Here is a 24574-nt window from a genome sequence, read left to right on the forward strand (position 1 = left end):
AAATTAAAACCACAATGAGATATCACCTCACACCAGTAAGGATCACCACCATCCAAAAGACAAACAACAACAAATGCTGGCAAGGTTGTGGAGAAAGGGGAACCCTCCTACCCTGCGGGTGGGAATGCAAATTAGTTCAACCATTGTGGAAAGCAGTATGGAGGTTCCTCAAAAAGCTCAAAATAGAAATATAATTTGACCCAGGAATTCCACTTCTAGGAATTTACCCTAAGAATGCATTAGCCCAGTTTGAAAAAGACAGATGCACCCCTATGTTTATTGCAGCACTATTTACAATAGCCAAGAAATGGAAGCAACCTAAGTGTCCATCAATAGATCAATGGATAAAGGAGATGTGACACATATACACAGTGGAATATTATTCAGCCATAAGAAGAAAACAAATCCTACCATTTGCAACAACATGGATGGAGCTAGAGGGTATTATACTCAGTGAAATAAGCCAGGCAGAGAAAGACAAGTACCAAATGATTTCACTCGTATGTGGAGTATAAGAACAAAGAAAAACTGAAGGAACAAAACAGCAGGAGAGTCACAGAACCTAAGAATGGACTAACGGTTACCAAAGGGAAAGGGACTGGGCAGGAGGGGTGGGAAGGGATAAGGGCAGGGAAAAAGAAAGGGTGCCTTACAATTAGCATGTATAATGTGGGGGGGGGGCATAGGGAGGGATGTGCAACACAGAGAAGACAAGTAGTGAGTCTATAGCATCTTACTACGCTGATGGACAGTGACTGTAATGGGGTTTGTGGGGGGGGACTTGGTGAAGTGGGGAGTCTAGTAACCATAATGTTCTTCATGTAATTGTAGATTAATGATAATAAAATGAATTAAAAAATATATTAAGGAGCATACTGTACTAGGTGAGAGCATATACTTTTGGGTTCAAATTCTGGTTTTACAACAAACTAGCTATATGATGCTGGGAAATATACTTTCCTTAATCTTTCCTAGCCTCAATTTTCTAACTGTAACATGCTTATAAAGTTATTATATAAAATAAAATAAAATATATATGACATTTGGTACAGTTTCTGGAACATAGTAACCACTCAATAAATGGAAGCTACTAATCTACAGGTCAGGAAAAAGGAATGAACAGACAGTCATGTTTAAATTGAGAATTTAGAAAAGAAGTGATTGTATAAAAAAGTAAATGTTTTATTTAAATGCATTTCTGTAGAAACCTGGCATAATGGAGTTTATAATTAGATACAGTATAATCTGCATATGAGAATACACAATCTCAAATAGGGTGTGTGTGTGTGTGTGTGTGTGTATCTATATAGATCTGTGTTTCTCAGCAACAGACTTGTGAATCAGTCAGATCTGGAATCAAATTCTAGCCCCATCTCTGACTAATAGTGAAACCATGGGCAACGTTCCTAACTTATCTAACCCTCAGTTTCCTTGACTGTAGAATGGGGAAAAAATAATAACTGTATCACAGGATTGTGTAAAGAATGAGATAATACATAAAAAGTATAGTAACTTGACTCTATTAAAAATTATAATCATGGAATTCAAGATGGCAGTGTGAGAGGTGAGACAGAGAACTCCTCCTAAAACCACAAACACTACAAAAATATAGTTAATTAATACAACTAACCCAAAAGCAGCAACAGGAAAGAAGGATGAACCAGACTGCATACAGACCTCACAAACACAGAAGACCTCACAAAATAGGGTAATGTACCAAAGCCTTGATCCAGTGGGACCCAAGCCCTTCCCCGACCCCAGCTCACTGGTGGAAGGAAGAGAAACTTCCTTCGAGCAGGGAGGGGGTGGAAGCCTGGGACTGCTGAACACCTAGCCCTGGAGGTCTGCTTTGAGAGCAGAAACCTATATTGTGTGATGCTCTGGAGGTTGGGGAGCTGGGACAGGCGGAGTGCTTGAGAGACTGAGATTCCAGCCGTTTGTGGAGGACGGGATCCACATCCAGCTGCTCTGGGACAAAGGAAAGGCAGGTGGGCTGAGAGGCTTCCTAGCAATGAGAGGGCTGAAGGGGCGGGGTTTGAACAGAGCTTGCTGCACGGGAGAAGGGAAAGCTGGACAAGGTTCTCTGAGCGCGCTCTGCCTGGCAGGTTGGGAACTCTTGAGGAGTTTTAGCCGCTCCATCCCCCTGGCTGGCTGCTCACCTCCAAGCCCCCGACGGTGACATGCAGCCTGCTGAGCCTTCCTCCTGGCCTGACAGCACCAGCTCGCAAACCAGCAGTCACTGCACTGGCATCACGCCAGCCAGAGGGAGGCCCCACCTACAACAGCTAGAGACGCCAAGAACAGAGACTTACACCTTGGTGCTCGGTCCACTGGCTCTTATATTGGAGACAGGTACCACAGACAGGAATCAGGAAACACATCTTTCCTGTCCCTAGACACCAGCTCTGCTCCCCTATGACCCCCAACCTCACTCAGCTGGGCACTAGAGGGCACCACACAGAAATATGAAATGTCAAAAGAACCGGGTTCAGACCAAAATCTCACAAAACCGAGAAAAAGGGCCAAATGAAACTGAACTTCCTCAAAGAGAGTTCAAAATAAAAACCATAAACATGCTTATGGAGGTACAGAAAAATATTCAAGTACTGAGAAACGAATTTAAGATGAAGATTCAATCATTAAGAAATTCCATATCTGAAATGAAACATACGATGGAGGGATTTAAAAGCAGATGAGATGTAGTAGAAGAGATGGTAAATGGGATATAAATTAGAGAAGAGGAATAAAAAGAAGCTGAGGTACAGAGAGAAAAAAGAATCTCTAAGAATGAAAGAATATTGAGAGAACTGTGTGAACAATCCAAAAGGAAGAATATTTGCATTACAGGGGTACCAGAAGAAGAAGAAGAGGAAGAAAAAGAGGTAGAAAGTGTCATTGAGGAGGTAATTGCTGAAAACTTCCCTAATCTGGGAGAGGAAATAGTCTCTCAGACCATGGAGGTGCACCTATCTTCCAACACAAGGGACCCAAAAAAGACAACATCAAGACATATAATAATTAAAATGGCAAAAATCAAGGATAAAGACAGACTTTTAAAAGCAACTAGAGGGAGAAAAAAGATCACATACAAAGGAAAACCCATCAGGCTATCATCATATTTCTCAACAGAAACCTTACAGGCCAGAAGGAAGTGGAATGGTATATTTAATGCAATGAAGCAGAAGGGCCTTGAACCAAGAATACTTTACCTGGCAAGGTTTTCATTTAACTTTGAAGAAGAATTAAACAATTTTCAGATAAGCAAAAGCTGAGAGAATTTACCTCCCACAAACCACCTCTACAGTACATTTTGGAGGGACTGCTATAGATGGAAGTATTCCTGAGGCTAAATAGATGTCACCCAAGGAATAGACAAAGAGTAAAGAATATGATTCATAATGTACAAAGAATGGAGGAGGAAGAAAAAGGAGGAAAAAGAACCTTTAGGTTGTGTTTGTAATAGCATACGAAGTGAGTTAAATTAGACTGTTAGATAGTAAGAGAATTACCCTTGAACCTTTGGTAACCACGTATCTAAGCTTGCAATGGCAAAAAGTACATACCTATTGATAACTCCCTTAAATGTAAATAGTCTGAATGCACCAATCAAAAGACATAGAGTCACTGAATGGATAAACAAACACGACCCATCTATATGCTGCCTACAAGAGACTCACTTCAAACCCAAAGACATACACAGACTGAAAGAAAGTAAAGGGATGGAAAAAGATATTTCATGCAACTAACAGGGAGAAAAAGCAGGAGTCACAGTACATGTATCAGACAAAATTGACTTCAAAACAAAGAAAGTAACAAGAGACAAAGAAAGACATTACAAAATGATAACAGGGTCAGTCCACCAAGAGGATATAACTATTATAAATATCTATGCACCCAACACAGGATCACCTATGTATGTGAAACAAATACTAACAGAATTAACGGGGGAAATCAAATGCAATGCATTCATTTTAGGAGACTTCAACACACCACTCACTCCAAAGGACAGATCAACCAGACAGAAAATAAGTAAAGAGACAGAGGCACTGAACAACGTATTAGAAGAGATGGACCTAATGGACATCAACAGAACACTCCATCCAAAAGCAACAGGATACACATTCTTAAGTGCACATGGAACATTTTCAAGAATAGATCTTATAATAGGCCACAAAAGGAACCTCAGTAAATTACAAAAGATTAAAATTGTACCAACCAGCTTCTCAGATCACAAAGGTATGAAACTAGAAATAAATTATGCAAAGAAAATGAAAAATCCCACAAACACATGGAGGCTTCACAACATACTTGTAAATAACCAATGAATCAAGGACCAAATAAAAACAGAGATCAAGCAATATATGGAGACAAATGACAACAATAAGTCAACACCACAAAATCTGTGGACGAAGAGAAGTACGTGCTAAGAGGGAAGTATATTGCAATACAGGCCTACCTCACGAAAGAAGAACTATCCCAAATGAACAGTCTAAACTCACAATTAATGAAAGGAGAAAAGGAAGAACAAATGAGGTCCAAAGTCAGTAGAAGGAGGGACATAATAAAGATTAAAGCAGAAATAAATAAAATTGAGAAGAATAAAACAACAGAAAGAATCAATGAAAGCAGGAGCTGGTTCTTTGAGAAAATAAACAAAACAGATAAACCCCTAGCCAGACTTATCAAGAAAAAAAGAGAGTCTACACACATAAACAGAATCAGAAATGAGAAAGGAAAAATCACTATGGACACCACAGAAATACAAAGAATTATGAGAGAATACAATGAAAAATTATATGGTAACAAAGTGGATAACCTAGAGGAAATGGACAACTTTCTAGAAAAATACAACCTTCCAAAGTTGACCCAGGAAGTAACAGAAAATCTGAATAGACCAATTTACCAGCAAAGAAATTGAATTGGTAATCAAAAAACTTTCAAAGAAAGAAACTCCTATGTTAGATGTTTTCACTGCTGAATTTTATCAAACATTTAGTGAAGACCTAATACCCATTCTCCTTAAAGTTTTCCAAAAAATAGAAGAGGAGGGAATACTTCCAAACTCATTCTATGAAGCCAGCACCACTCTAATACCAAAACCAGGCAAAGACACCACAATAAAAGAAAATTACAGACCAATATACCTGATGAACATAGATGCAAAAATACTCAACAAAATATTAGCAAACTGAATTCAAAAATATATCAAAAAGATCATCCATCATGGTCAAGTGGGATTCATCCCAGGGATGCAAGGATGGTACAACATTCTAAAATCCATTCACATCATCCACTACTCAACAAAGAGAAGAACAAAAACCACATGATCATATCAATAGATGCTGAAAAAGCAGTAGATGAAATTCAACATTCATTCATGATAAAAAATCTCAACAAAATGGGTATAGGGGGCAAGTACCTCAACATAATAAAGGCCATATATGACAAACACACAGCCAACATTATACTGAACAGCAAGAAGCTGAAAGCTTTTCCTTCAAGATCGGGATCAAGACAAGGATGCCCACTCTCCCCAGTTTTATCCAACATAGTACTGGAGGTCCTAGCCACAGCAATCAGACAACACAAGAAATAAAAGGCATCCAGATTAGCAAGGGAGAAGTCAAACTGTCCCTGTTTGCAGATGACATGATACTGGACATAAAAAACCCTAAAGAATCCACTCCAGAACTACTAGATCTAATATCTGAACTCAGCAAAGTTGTGGGATACAAAATTAATACACAGAAATCTGTTGCATTCCTACACACTAATGATGAATTAGCAGAAAGAGAAATCAGGAGAACAATTCCATTCACAACTGCATCAAAAAGAATAAAATACCTAGGAATAAACCTAACCAAGGAAGGGAAAGACTTATACTCTGAAAACTACAAGACACTCATCAAAGAAATTAAAGAAGATACCAATAAAAGGAAACACATCCCATGCTCATGGATAGGGAGAATTAATATTGTCAAAATGGCCATCCTGCCTAAAGCAATCTACAGATTCAATGCAATCCCTATCAAAATACCAACAGCATTCTTCAGTGAACTAGAGCAAATAGTTCTAAAATTCATATGGAATCACAAAGATCCTGAATAGCCAAAGCAATCCTGAGAAGGAAAAATAAAGCAGGGGGAATTATGCTCCCTGACTTCAAGCTCTACTACAAAGTCACAGTAATCAAGACAATTTGGTACTTGCAAAAGAACAGACCCATAGACCAATGGAACAGACTAGAGAGTCCAGATATAAACCCAAGCATATATGGTCAATTAATATACGATAAAAGAGCCATGCAATGGGGAAATGACAGCCTCTTCAACAGCCAGTGTTGGCAAAAATGGACAGCTACATGTAAGAGAATGAAACTGGATCATTGTCTAACCCCATACACAAAAGTAAATGCAAAATGGATCAAAGAACTGAATGTAAGTCATGAAGCCATAAAACTTTTAGAAAAAAACATAAGGCAACACTCTCTTGGACATAAACATGAGAAACTTCTTCATGAACGCATCTCTGCGGGCAAGGGAAACAAAAGCAAAAATGAACAAGTGGGACTATACCAAACTGAAAAGCTTCTGTAGAGCAAAGGACACCATCAGTAGAACAAAAAGACAGCCTAAGTATGGGTGAATATATTCATAGATGACATATTCAATAAGGGGTTGACATCCAAATTATACAAAGAACTCACGCACCTCAACAAACAAAAAGCAAATAAGCCAATTAAAAAATGGGCAGAGGAGCTGAACACTTGTCCAAAGATGAAATTCAGATGGCCATGAGCCACATGTAAAGATGTTCCATATCCCTAGTCATCAGATATATGCAAATTAAAACCACAATGAGATATCACCTCACACCAGTAAGGATGGCCACCATCCAAAAGACAAACAACAACAAATGTTGGTGAGCATGTAGAGGAAGGGAAGCCCTTCTACACTACTGGTGGAAAAATAAATTAGTTTAACTATTGTGGAAAGAAGTATGGAGGTTCCTCAAAACACTCAAAGTAGAAATACCATTTGACCAAGGAATTCCACTCCTAGGAATTTACCCTAAGAATGCAGGAGTCCAGTTTGAAAAAGACAGATGCACCCCTATGTTTATTGCAGCACTATCTACAATAGCCAAGAAATGGAAACAACCTATGTGCCCATCAGTAGATGAATGGATAAAGAAGATACGGTACATATACACAATGGAATATTATTCAGCCATAAAAAGAAAATAAATCCTACCGTTTGCAACAACATGGATGGAGCTAGAGGGTATTATGCTCACTGAAATAAGCTAGGTGGAGAAAGACATGTATCACATGATTTCACTCATCTGTGGAGTATAAGAACAAAGCAAAAACTGAAGGAACAAAACAGCAGCAGACTCACAGAAACGCAGAATGGACTAACAGTTACCAAAGGGAAAGGGACCTGGGAGGATGGGTGGGAAGGGAGGGATAAGGGAGAAAAAGGGTTCATTATGATTAGCATGTATAATGTAGGGGGGTGCACGGGGAAGGCAGTATAACACAGAGAAGACAAGTAGTGATTCTCTAGTATCTTACTACACTGATGGACAGTGACTATAAAGGGATATGTGGTGGGGACTTGAAAATATGGGGAGTCTGTAACCACAATGTTGTTCATGTAATTGTACATTAATGATAACAACAACGAAAAGATGTAAAAACTTTAAAAAAAATTATAATCATGATAATAATGATTATATCTGTCCAACAAAGAAACATAAGTAGGATTCTTCCTATGGGAACAATTACTGTATGACTTCAAACTCTTCATATAACTTCATTTACAGCTAATATTCATTTTGAATGTAGACTGTTACTATATAAATAAAACTAAAAATATAAACTCACACAATTTTACAAATGTATTAAAGATTAATAGAATGTAAACTATCTTACCTGCTGGGAGCTTTCAATGACAAGAGCTAGACCAAATTTTGAATCTCTAACCTTTATTGAACGCTAGATAAAATGAAAAAAAAAATGTTTAGTTTTTATTACCTGCTATCTGTGTAGCAACTCTTTAACACAAGTTCTCAACTTCTATACAGTAACTATTAAAGAACAGAATTCTCCTCCTTTCTTCATTACACTCCCACAGAGATCAAGTAAATGACAATTTTTGTAGTGGAAATGGGCAGCAAATTTGTAAAGCCATAAAAATAATTCATCTCTGAAGTATGCACAAAATTCTCAGGCTCAAATATCCTCCACTTTCAGGGAGTCCACAACTTATCTGAATATTTTAAACCAAGGGCCAACAGTCTTTTAGTTATGGTGAGCCAGTGTCTTTTGTGGCTCCTAAGGCTGGGTTCATTTTTAAAACTTGCACAAGTATGACTGCTGCAGGGAGAGACTGTGATGACATCAGATTGCAAACTCTTTTAGCCAGGCTGAACTCATTCCAAAGGCTCTATTTGGCAACTGTATTCTTAAATAACAAAAATTATCCTATTTGAAAAACAGAAAGCACAGATTGTTTACTGCTCAGTAATTATTCAGTATACTAGAAATTAGGTCAGGCAAGCAATTAACACATGTAAATGCAATAAAAAACAGCAATGAACAATACAAATACCAATTTATCATGTATGCAGACTCTGTCACACACTCCCAGCCATGATTATAAGTCATTACATTTCTCTAGATGACCAAAAATAATTTTCTTCCTATCAAATTTCATGATTTTCAGTTCGATGTGTTGTTTTTCTCCAAGCAGACTGAAAGCTCCTTGATACAACTATGTACTGATTCATGATTATCATGATTTTATCCCTAGCACATAGCACAGAGTAGGTGATCAATATTTGGCAAAAGGATGATCAGATACTTTAAAGTAACTCAGAAATCAAACAACTTAGCAAAAGATAGGCATTTTTAAAAATGGTATTTTCTAAATAACACATATATTGTATCTATCAATATTTATTAATGAAATGGTTTAGTCTGAAGAGTACTGTAGTAAGGTATCCTGTAGTAAGGGTGATTAATAATTAATATAGGATTTTTACAGAATTTTTCTTTAAAGAAAACCTTTATAAAATTTTAATTATGTTTATGTTCAGTCTAATTTGCACTAGTCATATAGTTTCTTTTTTTTTATTGAAGTATAGTTGATATACAATCTTACATTGGTTTCAAATATATAAGTAGTTTCTTTAGATAAAATGAAAATATTCAGTTTATTGGAGTTTACCATTTGTTTCACAGAATCACATACTTATCATAGCAGCAGGAGTGGAGTAAAAAAGAACCGTCTTTATCTACTCTTAAAACAAACAGTATCAGATATAGTTAGTTCTTATTCTGGATTAACAGCTTTAACTGAGTTTAAGCTAAAACTGCTATCACTAAAAACCATCTTGATTCCTTTCACTAAATCTGTAGTATGAATCCCGTATATTACATGTTGTATCTGAACATAAAACAAAGTGTATGGGTCAGTGCGTGCCAAGGCCATTAAAGGAACCACTATAAACCTGCCTCTTGGGAAGATTATGGAAAATTTAGTAGCTAGAGCCCTTTGAATGGAATCTCAGAGACACCTTAATCTGTATGCTAACCATTTAAAATTTTACAATCCAGTATATTTCTCTTCTAATAGTAAATTAATAATGGTGCTGTTTTCCTTGTATGTAAATGTATTGGATCTTTCCTATGTTGAAACAGTAAATTATCAACATTTTAGAAGTTTGCGCTCAGCTAAACTGCTAAATGCTGCCACATAAAAAAGGGAGAGAATTCATCTAATCCTTAAAGTCCTATTAACTACTGAACAGAAATTATTTATTCTACATAAAAATAAGGTCACTAAAATGCACACACTTACAATTTGTAGATATGGTATACTGACGTTAAAGCTGCCATTCATATTTGCATGCCACACAATTCTCACATTGGTAATAAAAAAACTTCCTAAATTTCCCTTCAAAACAGAATGAGAGATACATCAACAATCATTTGTTGGCATACTTACTCTTTATTTTCTAAACACCAGAATAATTCTGATTATCACAGCAGCAGAGAATAGCAGATGGCAGTACAACTGGACAACTCAAAGCCTGCACTCTGGAGTTAAGATTCTAATCATTACACTGTCAGCACTTAACAATTGTCTGACCATGGGCAAATTTCTTCTTGGTGCATTGTATCAACTATAAAATGGAGATATGATAAAAATAACCCACGTAAATAAAGCCCTTATCATAGTGTCCAGTGGATAGTAAATATTCTACAAGTGTTAGATCTTATTATGACCACTGTTCAAAACCTGAGATAAGTTGAGACAAACGAGTTGCAGTAAGAGACAGAACAAGACGTGTGATAATTCCCATCAACCCACAGAGTATTTCATGGTTAACACTGACTATAAATCTAAACTGTTTTCCAGTTACATGGCCCCTGGACATCTACTCAAAAGTATCCCACCATGATAGCTAAGTGGTCTTAAAAAATTTTTAACGCCTAATAACATGGTACCAAAATTATCACCTCTACCATTTATCTATCATTTTCTAGCTCTACTTCCACCTCCTCCCCACCATATTCATCTGGTGGAATTTTCTTTATTTTATGCTTTGAGATTGGCCATAAAACATTAAATCAAAAACTCCAAACCTAGAGATCCCTCTTTTGGGATGGCAAGTTTGAAGCATCAGAAAAGACTATTTCAAATAATGATTAAATTAATAAACATATATACAAGTATATATACTTCCCTTCTTCACTCATCTAGCAAGAAATTGTTATACAAAAAATTTTAGCCCCTGTTATTCCTGGCCCAAGTCCCATTAAATTTTACCAAGTCTAACTTCATAAGCAATAATTCTTTATGTCATTGTTTCCTATTTTAGAAAAAAACTTGCATAACTCCAAAAGACTTTTTAAAATAATGGGGCATATTTTGTTTGCTTTATTGTTTTTCAACAAACATAAGTTAGGTTGATAATAACCCCTATTTTCAATAAAATGATATTTCTGATAATCCTGGAACATTTTAATTACTTCATTTAAAATGCCAAGTGTTGTGCTAGCTGGTAAGGCTCTAACTATGAACAAAGTAACTTCACCCCTACCACCATAAGATCTACAATCACGAGGGGGCATACACAAGCTCTGTATTTTAGGGTAATAATAATCTGGAGTGGTGATTAGGTACAGGCTGCATAAGGAGCACGCAGAAGGAAGCTTTCAGAAAGTGACAGCTAAGCCATGGGGCTAGTGAACTACGGTCTGTGGGCCAGATCTGGCCTGCTGCCTCACTTTGTATGGCCTACAATGTAAGAATGATTTTTAGATTTTTAAATGGTTGGAAAAAGGTCAAAATAATATTTCATGACACACGATCATGTTGAAATTCAAATTTCAGTGTCTGTAATAAAGTTTTATTGAAACACTGTCATGGCTCACTTGTTTACTTATAGTCTATGACTTGTTTCATACTAACAATGGCAGGACTGAGAAATTCTGACAGTAATTGCATGGCCTAGAAAGCCTAAAATATTTACCATCTGGCCCTTTACAGAAAAAAGTTTGTTGTCTATTCTGGAGAATGTTCCATGTGCACTTGAGAAGAACGTGTATCCTGTTGCTTTTGGATGTAGAGTTCTGTAGATGTCTATTAGGTCCATCTGTTCTAGTGTGTTGTTCAGTGCCTCTGTGTCCTTACTTATTTTCTGTCTGGTGGATCTGTCCTTTGGAGTGAGTGGTGTGTTGAAGTCTCCTAGAATGAATGCATTGCATTCTATTTCCTCCTTTAGTTCTGTTAATATTTGTTTCAGGTATGTTGGTGCTCCTGTATTGGGTGCATATATATTTATAATGGTTATATCCTCTTGATGGACTGAGCCCTTTATCATTATGTAATGTCCTTCTTTGTCTTTTTTTACTTTCTTTATTTTGAAGTCTGTTTTGTCTGATACCAGAATTGCAACACCTGCTTTCTTCTCTCTGTTGTTTGCTTGAAATATCTTTTTCCATCCCTTGACTTTAAGTCTGTGCGCGTCTTTGGGTTTGAGGTGAGTCTCTTGTAAGCAGCATATGGATGGATCTTGCTTTTTTATCCATTCTATTACTCTGTGTCTTTTGATTGGTGCATTCAGTCCATTTACATTTAGGGTGATTATTGAAAGGTATGAATTTATTGCCATTGCAGGCTTTAAGTTTGTGGTTACCAAAGGTTTAGGGTTAGCTTCTTTACTGTCTTACTGTCTAACTTAACTCGCTTGTTGAGCTATTATAAACACAATCTGATGATTCTTTATTTCTCTCCCTTCTTATTCCTCCTCCTCCCTTCTTCATATGTTGGGTGTTTTGTTGTGTGCTCTTTTTAGGAGTGCTCCCATCTAGAGCAGTCCCTGTAGGATGCCCTGTAGAGGTGGTTTGTGGGAGGCAAATTCCCTCAACTTTTGCTTGTCTGGGAATTGTTTAATCCCTCCTTCATATTTAAATGATATTCGTGCTGGATACAGTAGTCTTGGTTCGAGGCCCTTCTGTTTCATTGCATTAAGTATATCATGCCATTCTCTTCTGGCCTGTAGGGTTTCTGTTGAGAAGTCTGATGATAGCCTGATGGGTTTTCCTTTGTAGGTAACCTTTTTTTTCTCTCTGGCTGCTTGTAATACTTTGTCCTTGTCTTTGATCTTTGCCATTTTAATTATTATGTGTCTTGGTGTTGCCCTCCTTGGATCCCTTGTCATGGGAGTTCTGTGTACCTCTGTGGTCTGAGAGGCCATTTCTTCCCCTAGTTTGGGGAAATTTTCAGCAATTATTTCTTCAAAGACATTTTCTATCCCCTTTTCTCTCTCTACTTCTTCTGGAATGCCTATGATTCTTAAATTATTTCTTTTATATTGATCACTCAGCTCTCTTAAAATTCTTTCATTCCTGGAGATCCTTTTATCTCTCTCTGCATCAGCTTCTCTGCGTTCCTGTTCTCTGTTTTCTAGTCCATTAATGGTCTCTTGCATCTCGTCCATTCTGTTTTGAAGTCCTTCCAGAGCTTGTTTTATTTCTGAATTCTCCTTCCTTAGTTCTTGCATATTTCTCTGCAAGTCCATCAGCATGGTTATGACTTTTGTTTTGAATTCTTTTTCAGGTAGACTGGCTAAATCTATCTCCCCAGATTCCTTCTCAGGGGAAGATGTAGCAGATGCCGAAGCTGTCTGGGTTAGTCTTGTCTGAATCATATTTTTTTGCCTTTTCATGTTGACAGGTGCTATTGACTGTCAGCTGGGAGGGCCAAAATTTTCACTTACTACTGGCCTTTCTTTACTGGGGCAACTGCGACCCCTAGTGGCTTGTGTTGGGTAATTGCGTGTAGAGTGGGTCTTTGTGTCTTGCCTGGCCGGAAGGGAGAAATTTCCCTTTCTGTGGGCGGAATTTGTCTCAGGCTGCTTCTCTGCTTTCGCAGCGCCCGGTGGGGTTATGGATGGGGGGGCTGCTTGACTGTTTGCCTCCGTGAGGGGTCTCAGAGCTGTTGCCCAGGGGGTTAGTGCACCCGGTTTTCCCTGTAATTTCCAGCTGCTGTACTGTGACCTGGGTTGTTTCCGTCAAGCTGTTAAGTCCCTGTCCCTTTAAGACTTTCAAAAAAGCCCCCGCTTTTCTTTGTCACAGGGGCATCAGCTTCAGCACCCGCTCTGAGGTCTACCCCCTGTTCTCCCAGTATCCAGGGCCCCCTGGGCATATACTGTGTCTGCGCTCTGGCCCGGATGGCTGGGGCTGGGTGTTCGGCAGTCCTGGGCTCCGTCTCCCTCCCGCTCTGCCTATTGTTCTCCCGCCGGGAGCTAGGGGGAGGGGCGCTCGCGTCCCGCAGGGCCGGGGCTTGTATCTTACCCCCTTCGCGAGGCACTGGGTTCTCGCTGGTGTAGCTGCAGTCTGGCCACTGTCCTGCGTCTTCTGGTCTCTCTTTTAGGGCTAGTTGTGTTTGTTGTATTTTCAAAAGTATATATGTTTTTGGGAGGAGATTCCCACTGTCCTACTCACGCCGCCATGTTGGCTCCGCCTCCCCAGAAAAAAGTTTGTTGATTCCTGTTGAGGAGTTATTCAGATGGGGAGCTGTCTATAGCCTATAAAATCTTTATCATAGTTTAAATCTACAACTTGTCAAATGAGCAAAGTTTATTTACAATTTAAGTATATGAATCAGTGTTTAGCAAAAAGCTCTTCATTCACATGCTATAGCCTTAATACAGTGGTTATCAGTCAAATCTAGGTTATAACACACTCAAAGGCTGGAAACTACTCTTAGTAAAAGAAATTTTTCTCTAGAAATTGATGTGTGACTCAGTTCAACTATCAGTTGCTTATATGTTTCAAAGGCCATAATTTCAAAAGCAAATGAAAAGTTACAGTAACGGATGTAGTAGTCACCAAATCGGTTATATATTTAATTCCATAAAGACCAGATTAAAAAGCCTCTGTGACTGTCCACCCATAGCTCTCCTCCATCAGCATACGTTATTAAGATGTGGAGTGTAGCGTGGTATATAGGGAAGAGCATAGCTCTGGGATGAACTAGATGTCTGAGGTAACTTCCTTGGGTCCCGAGATTTTCATCTAATGGATAGGGACTGAATTAAATAATCTTTAAGGTCTATTCAAGCTCTAAATTCTATGTAGAACAAATGTTGCTAAAAATAGCACAAAATCATAAAAATACAAAAATCAGAGTATTATTTTATATAAAGAGCTATAATGCTATAATGCTAATTTCAACAGAATTAAATGAATACACAAAATGATTACCAAAGCACTGCCCCAAAAGATCATTAGTTGCACAATACCTGATCACTGGATAAATTCCATACTCCATTGATTTTATCATATACATGTTCTTGTGGTAATAATCTTAGTTGCTTATTTTGAATTAGTGCACTTCTCAATTTAAAATCACGATACATTTTAGAAGTTTCATATGCTCTGTGAAAAAGAACAAACAAAAGACTAACCCAAAATGAAAATGTGGTTTTCTCAGGTTATGCTTATTTATCTACTAAAATATACAGTTATTAGTACTTACATACATCAATTAAAAGTTATTATAATAACTAAAATAATTTTCTTTCCAATGTTTTGGTGATTACAGTCTTTTGTCAACTTTGTCATTTTAGTGTCGTATTTACACATATTATCTCAGCAGCCCATTTTTAGATGTTTAATTTCTAAGGCAACATGTATCATTCAACACAAATGAAAGGAAACATTGCTTGTGTATAACAGATATAGAAACTATTCTATCAAAATGCTTCCTTTCATTTCTTTGTTTTAGTAAAGGCACCATTATGCTTTTGATGTCAATAGGAGTCCTATTATTTTTCTTGCTGCAACCTGAAAACATTATGCTACATCTACCTCTGTATAGAAAATGAATCTGTGCCAACTCCAAAGAGAACCCCAGGACAAGGGTGTGTATCTCTGTGTGTGTGTAAAATCCCTATGGCTTTTCCACATCACTAATTATCAGGGAAATGCAAATTAAAACCACAATGAGTATCACCTCATGTCAGTTAGGATGGCCAACATAGAAAAGGACAGGAACAACAAATGCTGGCGAGCATGCGGAGAAAGGGGAACCCTCCTACACTGCTGGTGGGAATGTAAACTAGTTCAACCATTATGCAAAGCAGTATGGAGGTTCCTCAAAAAACTCAAAATAGAAATACTATTGGACCCAGGAATTCTACTCCTAGGAATTTACCCTAAGAATGCAGTCTCCCAATCTCAAAAAGACATATGCACCCCTATGTTTATCGCAGCACTATCTACAATAGCCAAGAAATGGAAGCAACCTAAGTGTCCATCAGTAGATGAATGGATAGAGAAGATGTGGTACATATACACAATGGAATATTATTCAGCCATAAGAGGAAAACAGATCCTACCATTTGCAACAACATGGATGGAGCTAGAGGATATTATACTCAGTGAAATAAGCCAGGTGCAGAAAGACAAATACCAAATGATCTCACTCATCTGTGGAGCATAAGAACAAAGCAAAAACTGAAGGAACAAAACAGCAGCAGACTCACAGAACCCAAGAATGGACTAACAGTTGCCAAAGGGAAAGGGACTGGGGGTGGTGGGTGGGAAAGGAGGGAGAAGGGGAATAAGGGGCATCATGATTAGCACACATAATGTAGCGAGGGGGGACAAGGGGAAGGCAGTAGAGCACAGAGAAGACAAGTAGTGACTCTATAGCATCTTACTATGCTGATGGACAGTGACTGTAATGGGTATGTGGTGGGGACTTGATAATGGGGGGAAATCTAGTAACCACAATGTTGCTCATGTAATAGTATATTAATGATATTAAAAAAATCCCTATAGCTTTGTTTTCTTTCTCTTCAGGTCCCCCTGTTGATAAATACAGATGAAAATTATGTATTTATTATTAGTTTTGATTAGCTTTACTATAACTTTTGGTCACTTCTAATTTTACTTTACAAAAATAAAGGCTAATGTATTACCCATTTAATAAAACTAAAGAGTTTTCTTAGGCTTAATAACTTCAGAAGTCATTTATATGAAAGATAATATTCATTGTTAAACTTTTGATTTTTACTTTAATTAACCTTCTAATATATAAATTGTGAAAGAGCAGGATTCAAGCATTTGACTGTAAATCCTAATTTCCTTTAGTGCTGTAATCATCAATATTTAACCAGAGGAAAAAGTGGTGAACTATTTATACTGTATATTATTTTGGTGGAACATTTATAACATTTTTATACTACTAAAGAAAAGCAGCTTCTATGCTTTCTTCATACCCCATTTCCTATTACTTTTATCAGTAAAGTAATAAAGAATTAAGGTTTAGGTACATGACCAAAAGAACTGAAAAATATGTCTTAGACAAAACTTGTATATAAATGCTCATGGCAGCATTATTCATAATAACCAGAAAGTGAAATCAACCCAAATGTCTATCAACTGATGAGAGGATTAACAAAATACATGTCCATACACAGTGAAATATTATTCAGCTATAAAAAGGAATGAAGTATTGATACATGTTGCAACTTGGAAGGACCTCAAAAACATTACATAATTGATAAAAGGCCACTATATTGTATTACTCCATTTATATGAAATATCCAGAATACGTAAATTCATAGAGACTGTAAGTAAATCAGTGGTGTCAGGGGCTATGAGGAGGAAGGAATGGGGAGTGACAGCTATAAGGGTTTCCTTTTGGGGTTATGAAATATTCTGGAATTGGGTATTGGTAACAGTTGCACGACCTTGTGAATATACTAAACTATAAACTTTAAAATTTACCATTTTATGTTATGTGAATTATAACTGAAAAAAATTAAACCATTATATGTAGATTTAAAAAATGATCAACAAAATTAAAAATCAATTAACAAACTAGGAAAGTAAAAAATAAATTTTCAACATATGACAGGGGCATAATTAAGAAATTTATAATAGAAAACTATATATAGCCAAAGAAAGGAAAAATTTCAACATTATAGTAATAAGGAAAATGCAAATTAAACCCTTGGTATAAATGTATTATATACATGTATGTGCATGTGTGTGTGTATAAGTTTGTATGTATGTATTTTTTGCCTGTCATCTTAGCCAAGTTTTTAAAAAAATCATAGTACTTAGGGCTGGTTAAAAAAAAGCTGAGGTAGTGAAAAGAGATGCATTTAGCAAATATAAAAGAAAAACTCTTTGGGGAAAACACTTAAACATGCCTTCTATTGCTAGAAAAATAAGTTTTTAAATTCATTTATTGAGTTGTCCAACTTGGTTATCTTCATTGAAAGAATTCTCTATTTCACTGTAACTACCTTAATTAGTTAATTATATAGAATCTTCACTAGAAATTTTTATGAATTTTCAGTAGTCTTATGGGTTTTATAAATACCTGCAAAGTGTTTAAGATAGTACAATGTGTTCTCTATATCTAATATTCATATATAAATACAGGATTTTGCAACAGAGCTTGGAGGAAGATAGCACACCTCTAAGCTTTATCCTCTAAACTTTCATATTATATAGAACCTTATATATATATAGAACCTTAAAAATATTCAATAATATGTAAAGTACTGCCATACCTGTGTACTGCAATCACAGAAGTAAAGAGTCTAGGACTTCCTGGAACCAAATTTGTAAATATAAACTCAAAACGAGTACTGTTACATTTTGTTAGTATATAAAGAGCTTCAGTTTGGCCTCGTAATTTCTGTAAGGACAAATTTATTTAAAAGTTCAGGTTTTAAGAGCAATTTCTCATTTACAGTGAAAACAAGCCTCAACCTCAAATATCCAGTATTTCTTCTCTATATATATTTCAGTAAGATTTTTCAGACTTACAGAGTTAGCAGTCCTTGTTGTAATATTCAATATGCAGTTGTAACCGATGGCTAAAATTCAAAAGCAAAGAATTTAAAGAATATGATACAATAAACTGAGGAAAAAATCTGTACAGAATTTTTAGTAGTTTTAAAACTATATATAAAAATAGAACTAAAAATTTTTATGAAATAATTACAAACTTCAGCTGTATAAGTAAAAGAACAGGAAAGTTAATTCTGCCTCTTTGAACAAAACTAAAACATCCATAACATGGGGAAAAAGGAAGTTTGCTTCTCTAAAGCCTATACAGAATTATCTACTGTATATCTTAGCACCACTACATCAAGAGAAAAAGTCTAGCTAGATAACCTAAAATAGTCTTTCAAAATAAGTGAAACAACATTTAACAAAATGAAAGGTTGTACTTTTATTAGACTTCAGATCTCTCTTCTTTGGGATTACCTGAAACAGGTACTAGCAAGTTTCAAGATAAGCAAAAATAAAAACAAAAATCATTCACTGTAAAAGCACCATCTCATATTATGTCCAAGAGACAAAATGCACAGAATGAAAAATATTTCCTTTGCATAATGATGCAGTCTGTGGTTAGTTTAGGATTTCTTAAGTTTTTATCAATTTAAGTCTCCCACATATTTCATGGAATAGCTTTTTGGTATCAAAAGCCACTGTGTAAGTTTACTTGACAAAGTATTTTTCCTTTAGTGTTACCTAACAAAGATACTTACAAAGATTGACTCTGGGTAATGCCAAAGAGTGCCAGATAATTCTTAAATTTGTTACTAAGAGTCTACCTAAAAGCAAGCAGAAAAAAATTCGTTACTATATCTAAGGGACCCATTTTGGCAGTACAGAATGAGGAAGATACAGAACTTCTGGTCCAGTATCAGTAAATACTACAGATGTTTTAAATATACTTATTAATTTAAAGTATTTATTTCACGTATTTATCCTATGTAATGCATACAATGTTATCATTCAGAATCCCAGAGAAACAGAATCTAAGAGTTATAGAAGGGCACAGGTATTCACTGTCAACACAGCCTGGTTTGACTCAAACTGATAGAGGAAATTGCGCATTGTTCTGTTTCTTTTTTTGTTTTTGTTTTTGTTTTAGTAGAAGCTATCCTGAAGATCCTGGCAGGTCTTATGTGTACAACTGGGAATGAGTATGGAATAGTATAATTACAAAGCCTCAGTGAAATCACACTTCTCAAAGAATCTCACATATACACTCTAACATGTGGGTGGCTCTCTTTAACAGTCTTCATTTAAATGAACCATATACTTATATACCTTTTTTTCTTTTCTCACATGAAGTTATGGCCAGGCTGAAGTCTGTTTAAGGCTTTATGCTTTTCATTGTTAGCCTCAGATTGATATTCTTACAGTGAAATACACTGGTGGATAACTTCATTTCTCAAAGTGTGTGGAATAGTAGTCCCTACAGATACTCCAAGAAGAAAAAAAAAAGTCAAGTAATCTTCACATGGTAAATTAAGTGTCTTAGAGATTTATAATGCAATCAGCATATTAGGACAGCGTTGAGGTATCCTGAAATAATAAAACTCACTTAACTCTGCTTAACACAAAATTTCAACAAACAAACCTTAGAATTCTCTTGGGTAACCTATAGCCAGATCATAATTCTTCCTCCATGAAAAAACCCCTAGAATACCCAAAACTGAAGAAGCTAAGTCTGTTTGAATGCTGTAGTGAAATAGGGTGGGAGGTTCCAAAAATAAAGGAAGGTATTCTCAAGAGAAACTGGAACATTACATGATATGTTTTACAAAAATAAGTAACCCAGGAGGGGGCGGAGGATGGCGGCGTGAGCAGAGCAGCGGAAATCTCCTCCCAAAACCACATATATCTATGAAAATATAACAAAGACAACCCTTCCTAGAATAAAGACCAGAGGACACAGGACAATATCCAGACCACATCCACATCTCCATAGCAGCCGGGCAGGAAGCAGAAACCCTGTCTGTGCGCAGCTGCCCAGCACAAGCCACTAGAGGTCGCTGTTCTCCCAGGAGAGGAGGGCCACAAACCAACAAGAAGAGAAGTTCTTCCAGCCATCACTCGTCCCAGCTCTGCAAACTATTCCTATCACCATGAAAAGGCAAAGCTACAGGCAGACAAAGATCACAGAGACAACACCAGAGAAGGAGACAGACCTAACCAGTCTTTCTGACAAAGAATTCAAAATAAGAATCATAAACATGCTGACAGAGATGCAGAGAAATACGCAAGAGAAATGGGATGAAGTCCAGAGGGAGATCACAGATGCCAGAAAGGAGATCGCAGAAATGAAACAAACTCTGGAAGGGTTTATAAGCAGAATGGATAGGATGCAAGAGGCCATTGATAGAATTGAAACCAGAGAACAGGAACGCATAGAAGCTGACATAGAGACAGATAAAAGGATCTACAGGAATGAAACAATGTTAAGAGAACTGTGTGACCAATCCAAAAGGAACAATATCCGTATTATAGGGGTTCCAGAAGAAGAAGAGAGAGGAAAAGAGATGGAAAGTATCTTAGAAGAAATAATTGCTGAAAACTTCCCCAAACTGGGGGAGGAAATAATCGAACAGACCACCGAAATACACAGAACCCCCAACAGAAAGGATCCAAGGAGGACAACACCAAGACACATAATAATTAAAATGGCAAAGATCAAGGAAAAGGAAAGAGTTTTAAAGGCAGCTAGAGAGAAAAAGGTCACCTATAAAGGAAAACCCATCAGGCTAACATCAGACTTCTCGACAGAAACCCTACAGGCCAGAAGAGAATGGCATGATATATTTAATACAATGAAACAGAAGGGCCTTGAACCAAGGATACTGTATCCAGCACGACTATCATTCAAATATGACGGTGGGATTAAACAATTCCCAGACAAACAAAAGCTGAGGGAATTTGCTTCCCACAAACCACCTCTACAGAACATCTTACAGGGACTGCTCTATATGGGAGCACTCCTAGAAAGAGCACAGCACAAAACACCCAACATATGAAGAATGGAGGAGGAGGAATAAGAAGGGAGAGAAGAAAAGAATCTCCAGACAGTGTATATAACAGCTCAATAAGCGAGCTAGGTTAGGCAGTAAGATACTAAAGAGGCTAACCTTGAACCTTTGGTAACCACGAATTTAAAGTCTGCAATGGCAATAAGTACATATCTTTCAATAGTCAACCTAAATGTTAATGGGCTGAATGTACCAATCAAAAGACATAGAGTAATAGAATGGATAAAAAAGCAAGATCCATCTATATGCTGCTTACAAGAAACTCACCTCAAACCCAAAGACATGTACAGACTAAAAGTCAAGGGATGGAAAAACATATTTCAAGCAAACAACAGCGAGAAGAAAGCAGGGGCTGCAGTACTAATATCAGACAAAATAGACTTCAAAACAAAGAAAGTAACAAGAGATAAAGAAGGACACTACATAATGATAAAGGGCTCAGTCCAACAAGAGGATATAACCATTCTAAATATATATGCACCCAACACAGGAGCACCAGCATATGTGAAACAAATACTAACAGAACTAAAGGGGGAAATAGACTGCAATGCATTCATTGTAGGAGATTTCAACACACCATTCACCCCAAAGGACAGATCCACTGGGCAGAAAATAAGTAAGGACACGGAAGCACTGAACAACACAGTAGAGCAGATGGACCTAAGAGACATCTATAGAACTCTACATCCAAAAGCAACAGGATATACATTCTTCTCAAGTGCACATGGAACATTCTCCAGAATAGACCACATACTAGGCCACAAAAAGAGCCTCAGAAAATTCCAAACGATTGAAATCCTACCAACCAACTTTTCAGACGACAAAGGCATAAAACTAGAAATAAACTGTACAAAGAAAGCAAAGAGGCTCACAAACACATGGAGGCTTAACAACACGCTCCTAAATAATCAATGGATCAATGACCAAATCAAAATGGAGATCCAGCAATATATGGAAACAAATGACAACAACAACACTAAGCCCCAACTACTGTGGGACGCAGCAAAAGCAGTCTTAAGAGGAAAGTATATAGCAATCCAAGCATATTTGAAAAAGGAAGAACAATCCCAAATGAATGGTCTAATGTCACAATTATCGAAATTGGAAAAAGAAGAACAAATGAGGCCTAAGGTCAGTAGAAGGAGGGATATAATAAAGATCAGAGAAGAAATAACTAAAATTGAGAAGAATAAAACAATAGCAAAAATCAATGAAACCAAGAGCTGGTTCTTCGAGAAAATAAACAAAATAGATAAGCCTCTAGCCAGACTTATTAAGAAGAAAAGAGAGTCAACACAAACCAACAGTATCAGAAACGAGAAAGGAAAAATCACGACAGAACCCACAGAAATATAAAGAATTATTAGAGAATACTATGAAAACCTATATGCTAACAAGCTGGGAAACCTAGGAGAAATGGACAACTTCCTAGAAAAATACAACCTTCCAAGACTGACCCAGAAAGAAACACAAAATCTAAACAGACCAATTACCAGCAACGAAATTGAAGCGGTAATCAAAAAACTACCAAAGAACAAAACCCCCGGGCCAGATGGATTTACCTCGGAATTTTAACAGACATACAGGGAAGACATAATACCCATTCTCCTTAGAGTTTTCCAAAAAATAGAGGAGGATGGAATACTCCCAAACTGATTCTATGAAGCTAACATCACCCTAATACCAAAACCAGGCAAAGACCCCACCAAAAAAGAAAACTACAGACCAATATCCCTGATGAACGTAGATGCAAAAATACTCAACAAAATATTAGCAAACCGAATTCAAAAATACATCAAAAGGATCATACACCATGACCAAGTGGGATTCATCCCAGGGATGCAAGGATGGTACAACATTCGAAAGTCCATCAACATCATTCACCACATCAACAAAAAGAAAGACAAAAACCACATAATCATCTCCATAGATGCTGAAAAAGCATTTGACAAAGTTCAACATCCATTCATGATAAAAACTCTCAGCAAAATGGGAATAGAGGGCAAGTACCTCAACATAATAAAGGCCATCTATGAAAAACCCACAGCCAACATTATATTGAACAGCGAGAAGCTGAAAGCATTTCCTCTGAGATTGGGAACTAGACAGGAATGCCCACTCTCTCCACTGTTATTTAACATAGTACTGAAGGTCCTAGCCATCGCAATCAGACAAAACAAAGAAATACAGGGAACCCAGATTGGTAAAGAAGTTAAATTGTCACTATTTGCAGATGACATGATACTGTACACAAAAAACCCTAAAGACTCCACCCCAAAACTACTAGAACTGATATCGGAATACAGCAAAGTTGCAGGATACAAAATCAACACACAGAAATCTGTGGCTTTCCTATACACTAACAATGAAGCAACAGAAAGAGAAATCAGGAAAACAACTCCATTCACAATTGCATCAAAAAAAATAAAATACCTAGGAATAAACCTAACCAAGGAAGTGAAAGACTTATACTCTGAAAACTACAAGTCACTCTTAAGAGAAATTAAAGGGGACACTAACAGATGGAAACTCATCCCATGCTCGTGGCTAGGAAGAATTAATATCGTCAAAATGGCCATCCTGCCCAAAGCAATATACAGATTTGATGCAATCCCTATGAAACTACCAGCAACATTCTTCGATGAACTGGAACAAATAATTCAAAAATTCATATGGAAGCACCAAAGACCCCGAATAGCCAAAGCAATCCTGAGAAAGAAGAATAAAGTAGGGGGGATCTCACTCCCCAACTTCAAGCTCTACTATAAAGCCATAGTAATCAAGACAATTTGGTACTGGCACAAGAGTAGAGCCACAGACCAATGGAACAGACTAGAGAATCCAGACATTAACCCAGACATATATGGTCAATTAATATTTGATAAAGGAGCCATGGACATACAATGGCGAAATGACAGTCTCTTCAACAGGTGGTGCTGGCAAAACTGGACAGCTACATGTAGGAGAATGAAACTGGACCATTGTCTAACCCCATATACAAAAGTAAACTCAAAATGGATCAAAGACCTGAATGTAAGTCATGAAACCATTAAACTCTTGGAAGAAAACATAGGCAAAAACCTCTTAGACATAAACATGAGTGACCTCTTCTTGAACATATCTCACCGGGCAAGGAAAATAACAGCAAAAATGAATAAGTGGGACTATATTA

General features: G+C 37.0%; 1 protein-coding gene across 1 annotated transcript in view; it reads right to left on the reverse strand.

Annotated features, from left to right (window-relative positions):
* BBS5 (Bardet-Biedl syndrome 5) overlaps positions 1–24574 on the reverse strand; it is a 47458-nt gene that overhangs the window by 6554 nt on the left and 16330 nt on the right. The window contains exons 3-8 of the mRNA XM_036888075.2: positions 19096–19161; positions 18368–18417; positions 18109–18236; positions 14821–14956; positions 9867–9962; positions 7937–7999 (exon numbers count right to left, since the gene is read on the reverse strand). Coding sequence (XP_036743970.1) covers positions 7937–7999; positions 9867–9962; positions 14821–14956; positions 18109–18236; positions 18368–18417; positions 19096–19161 — 539 coding nt within the window. The remainder of the gene's footprint in view (positions 1–7936; positions 8000–9866; positions 9963–14820; positions 14957–18108; positions 18237–18367; positions 18418–19095; positions 19162–24574) is intronic.

Source organism: Manis pentadactyla, chromosome 6 (assembly GCF_030020395.1).
Source record: "Manis pentadactyla isolate mManPen7 chromosome 6, mManPen7.hap1, whole genome shotgun sequence".
NCBI lineage: Eukaryota > Metazoa > Chordata > Mammalia > Pholidota > Manidae > Manis > Manis pentadactyla.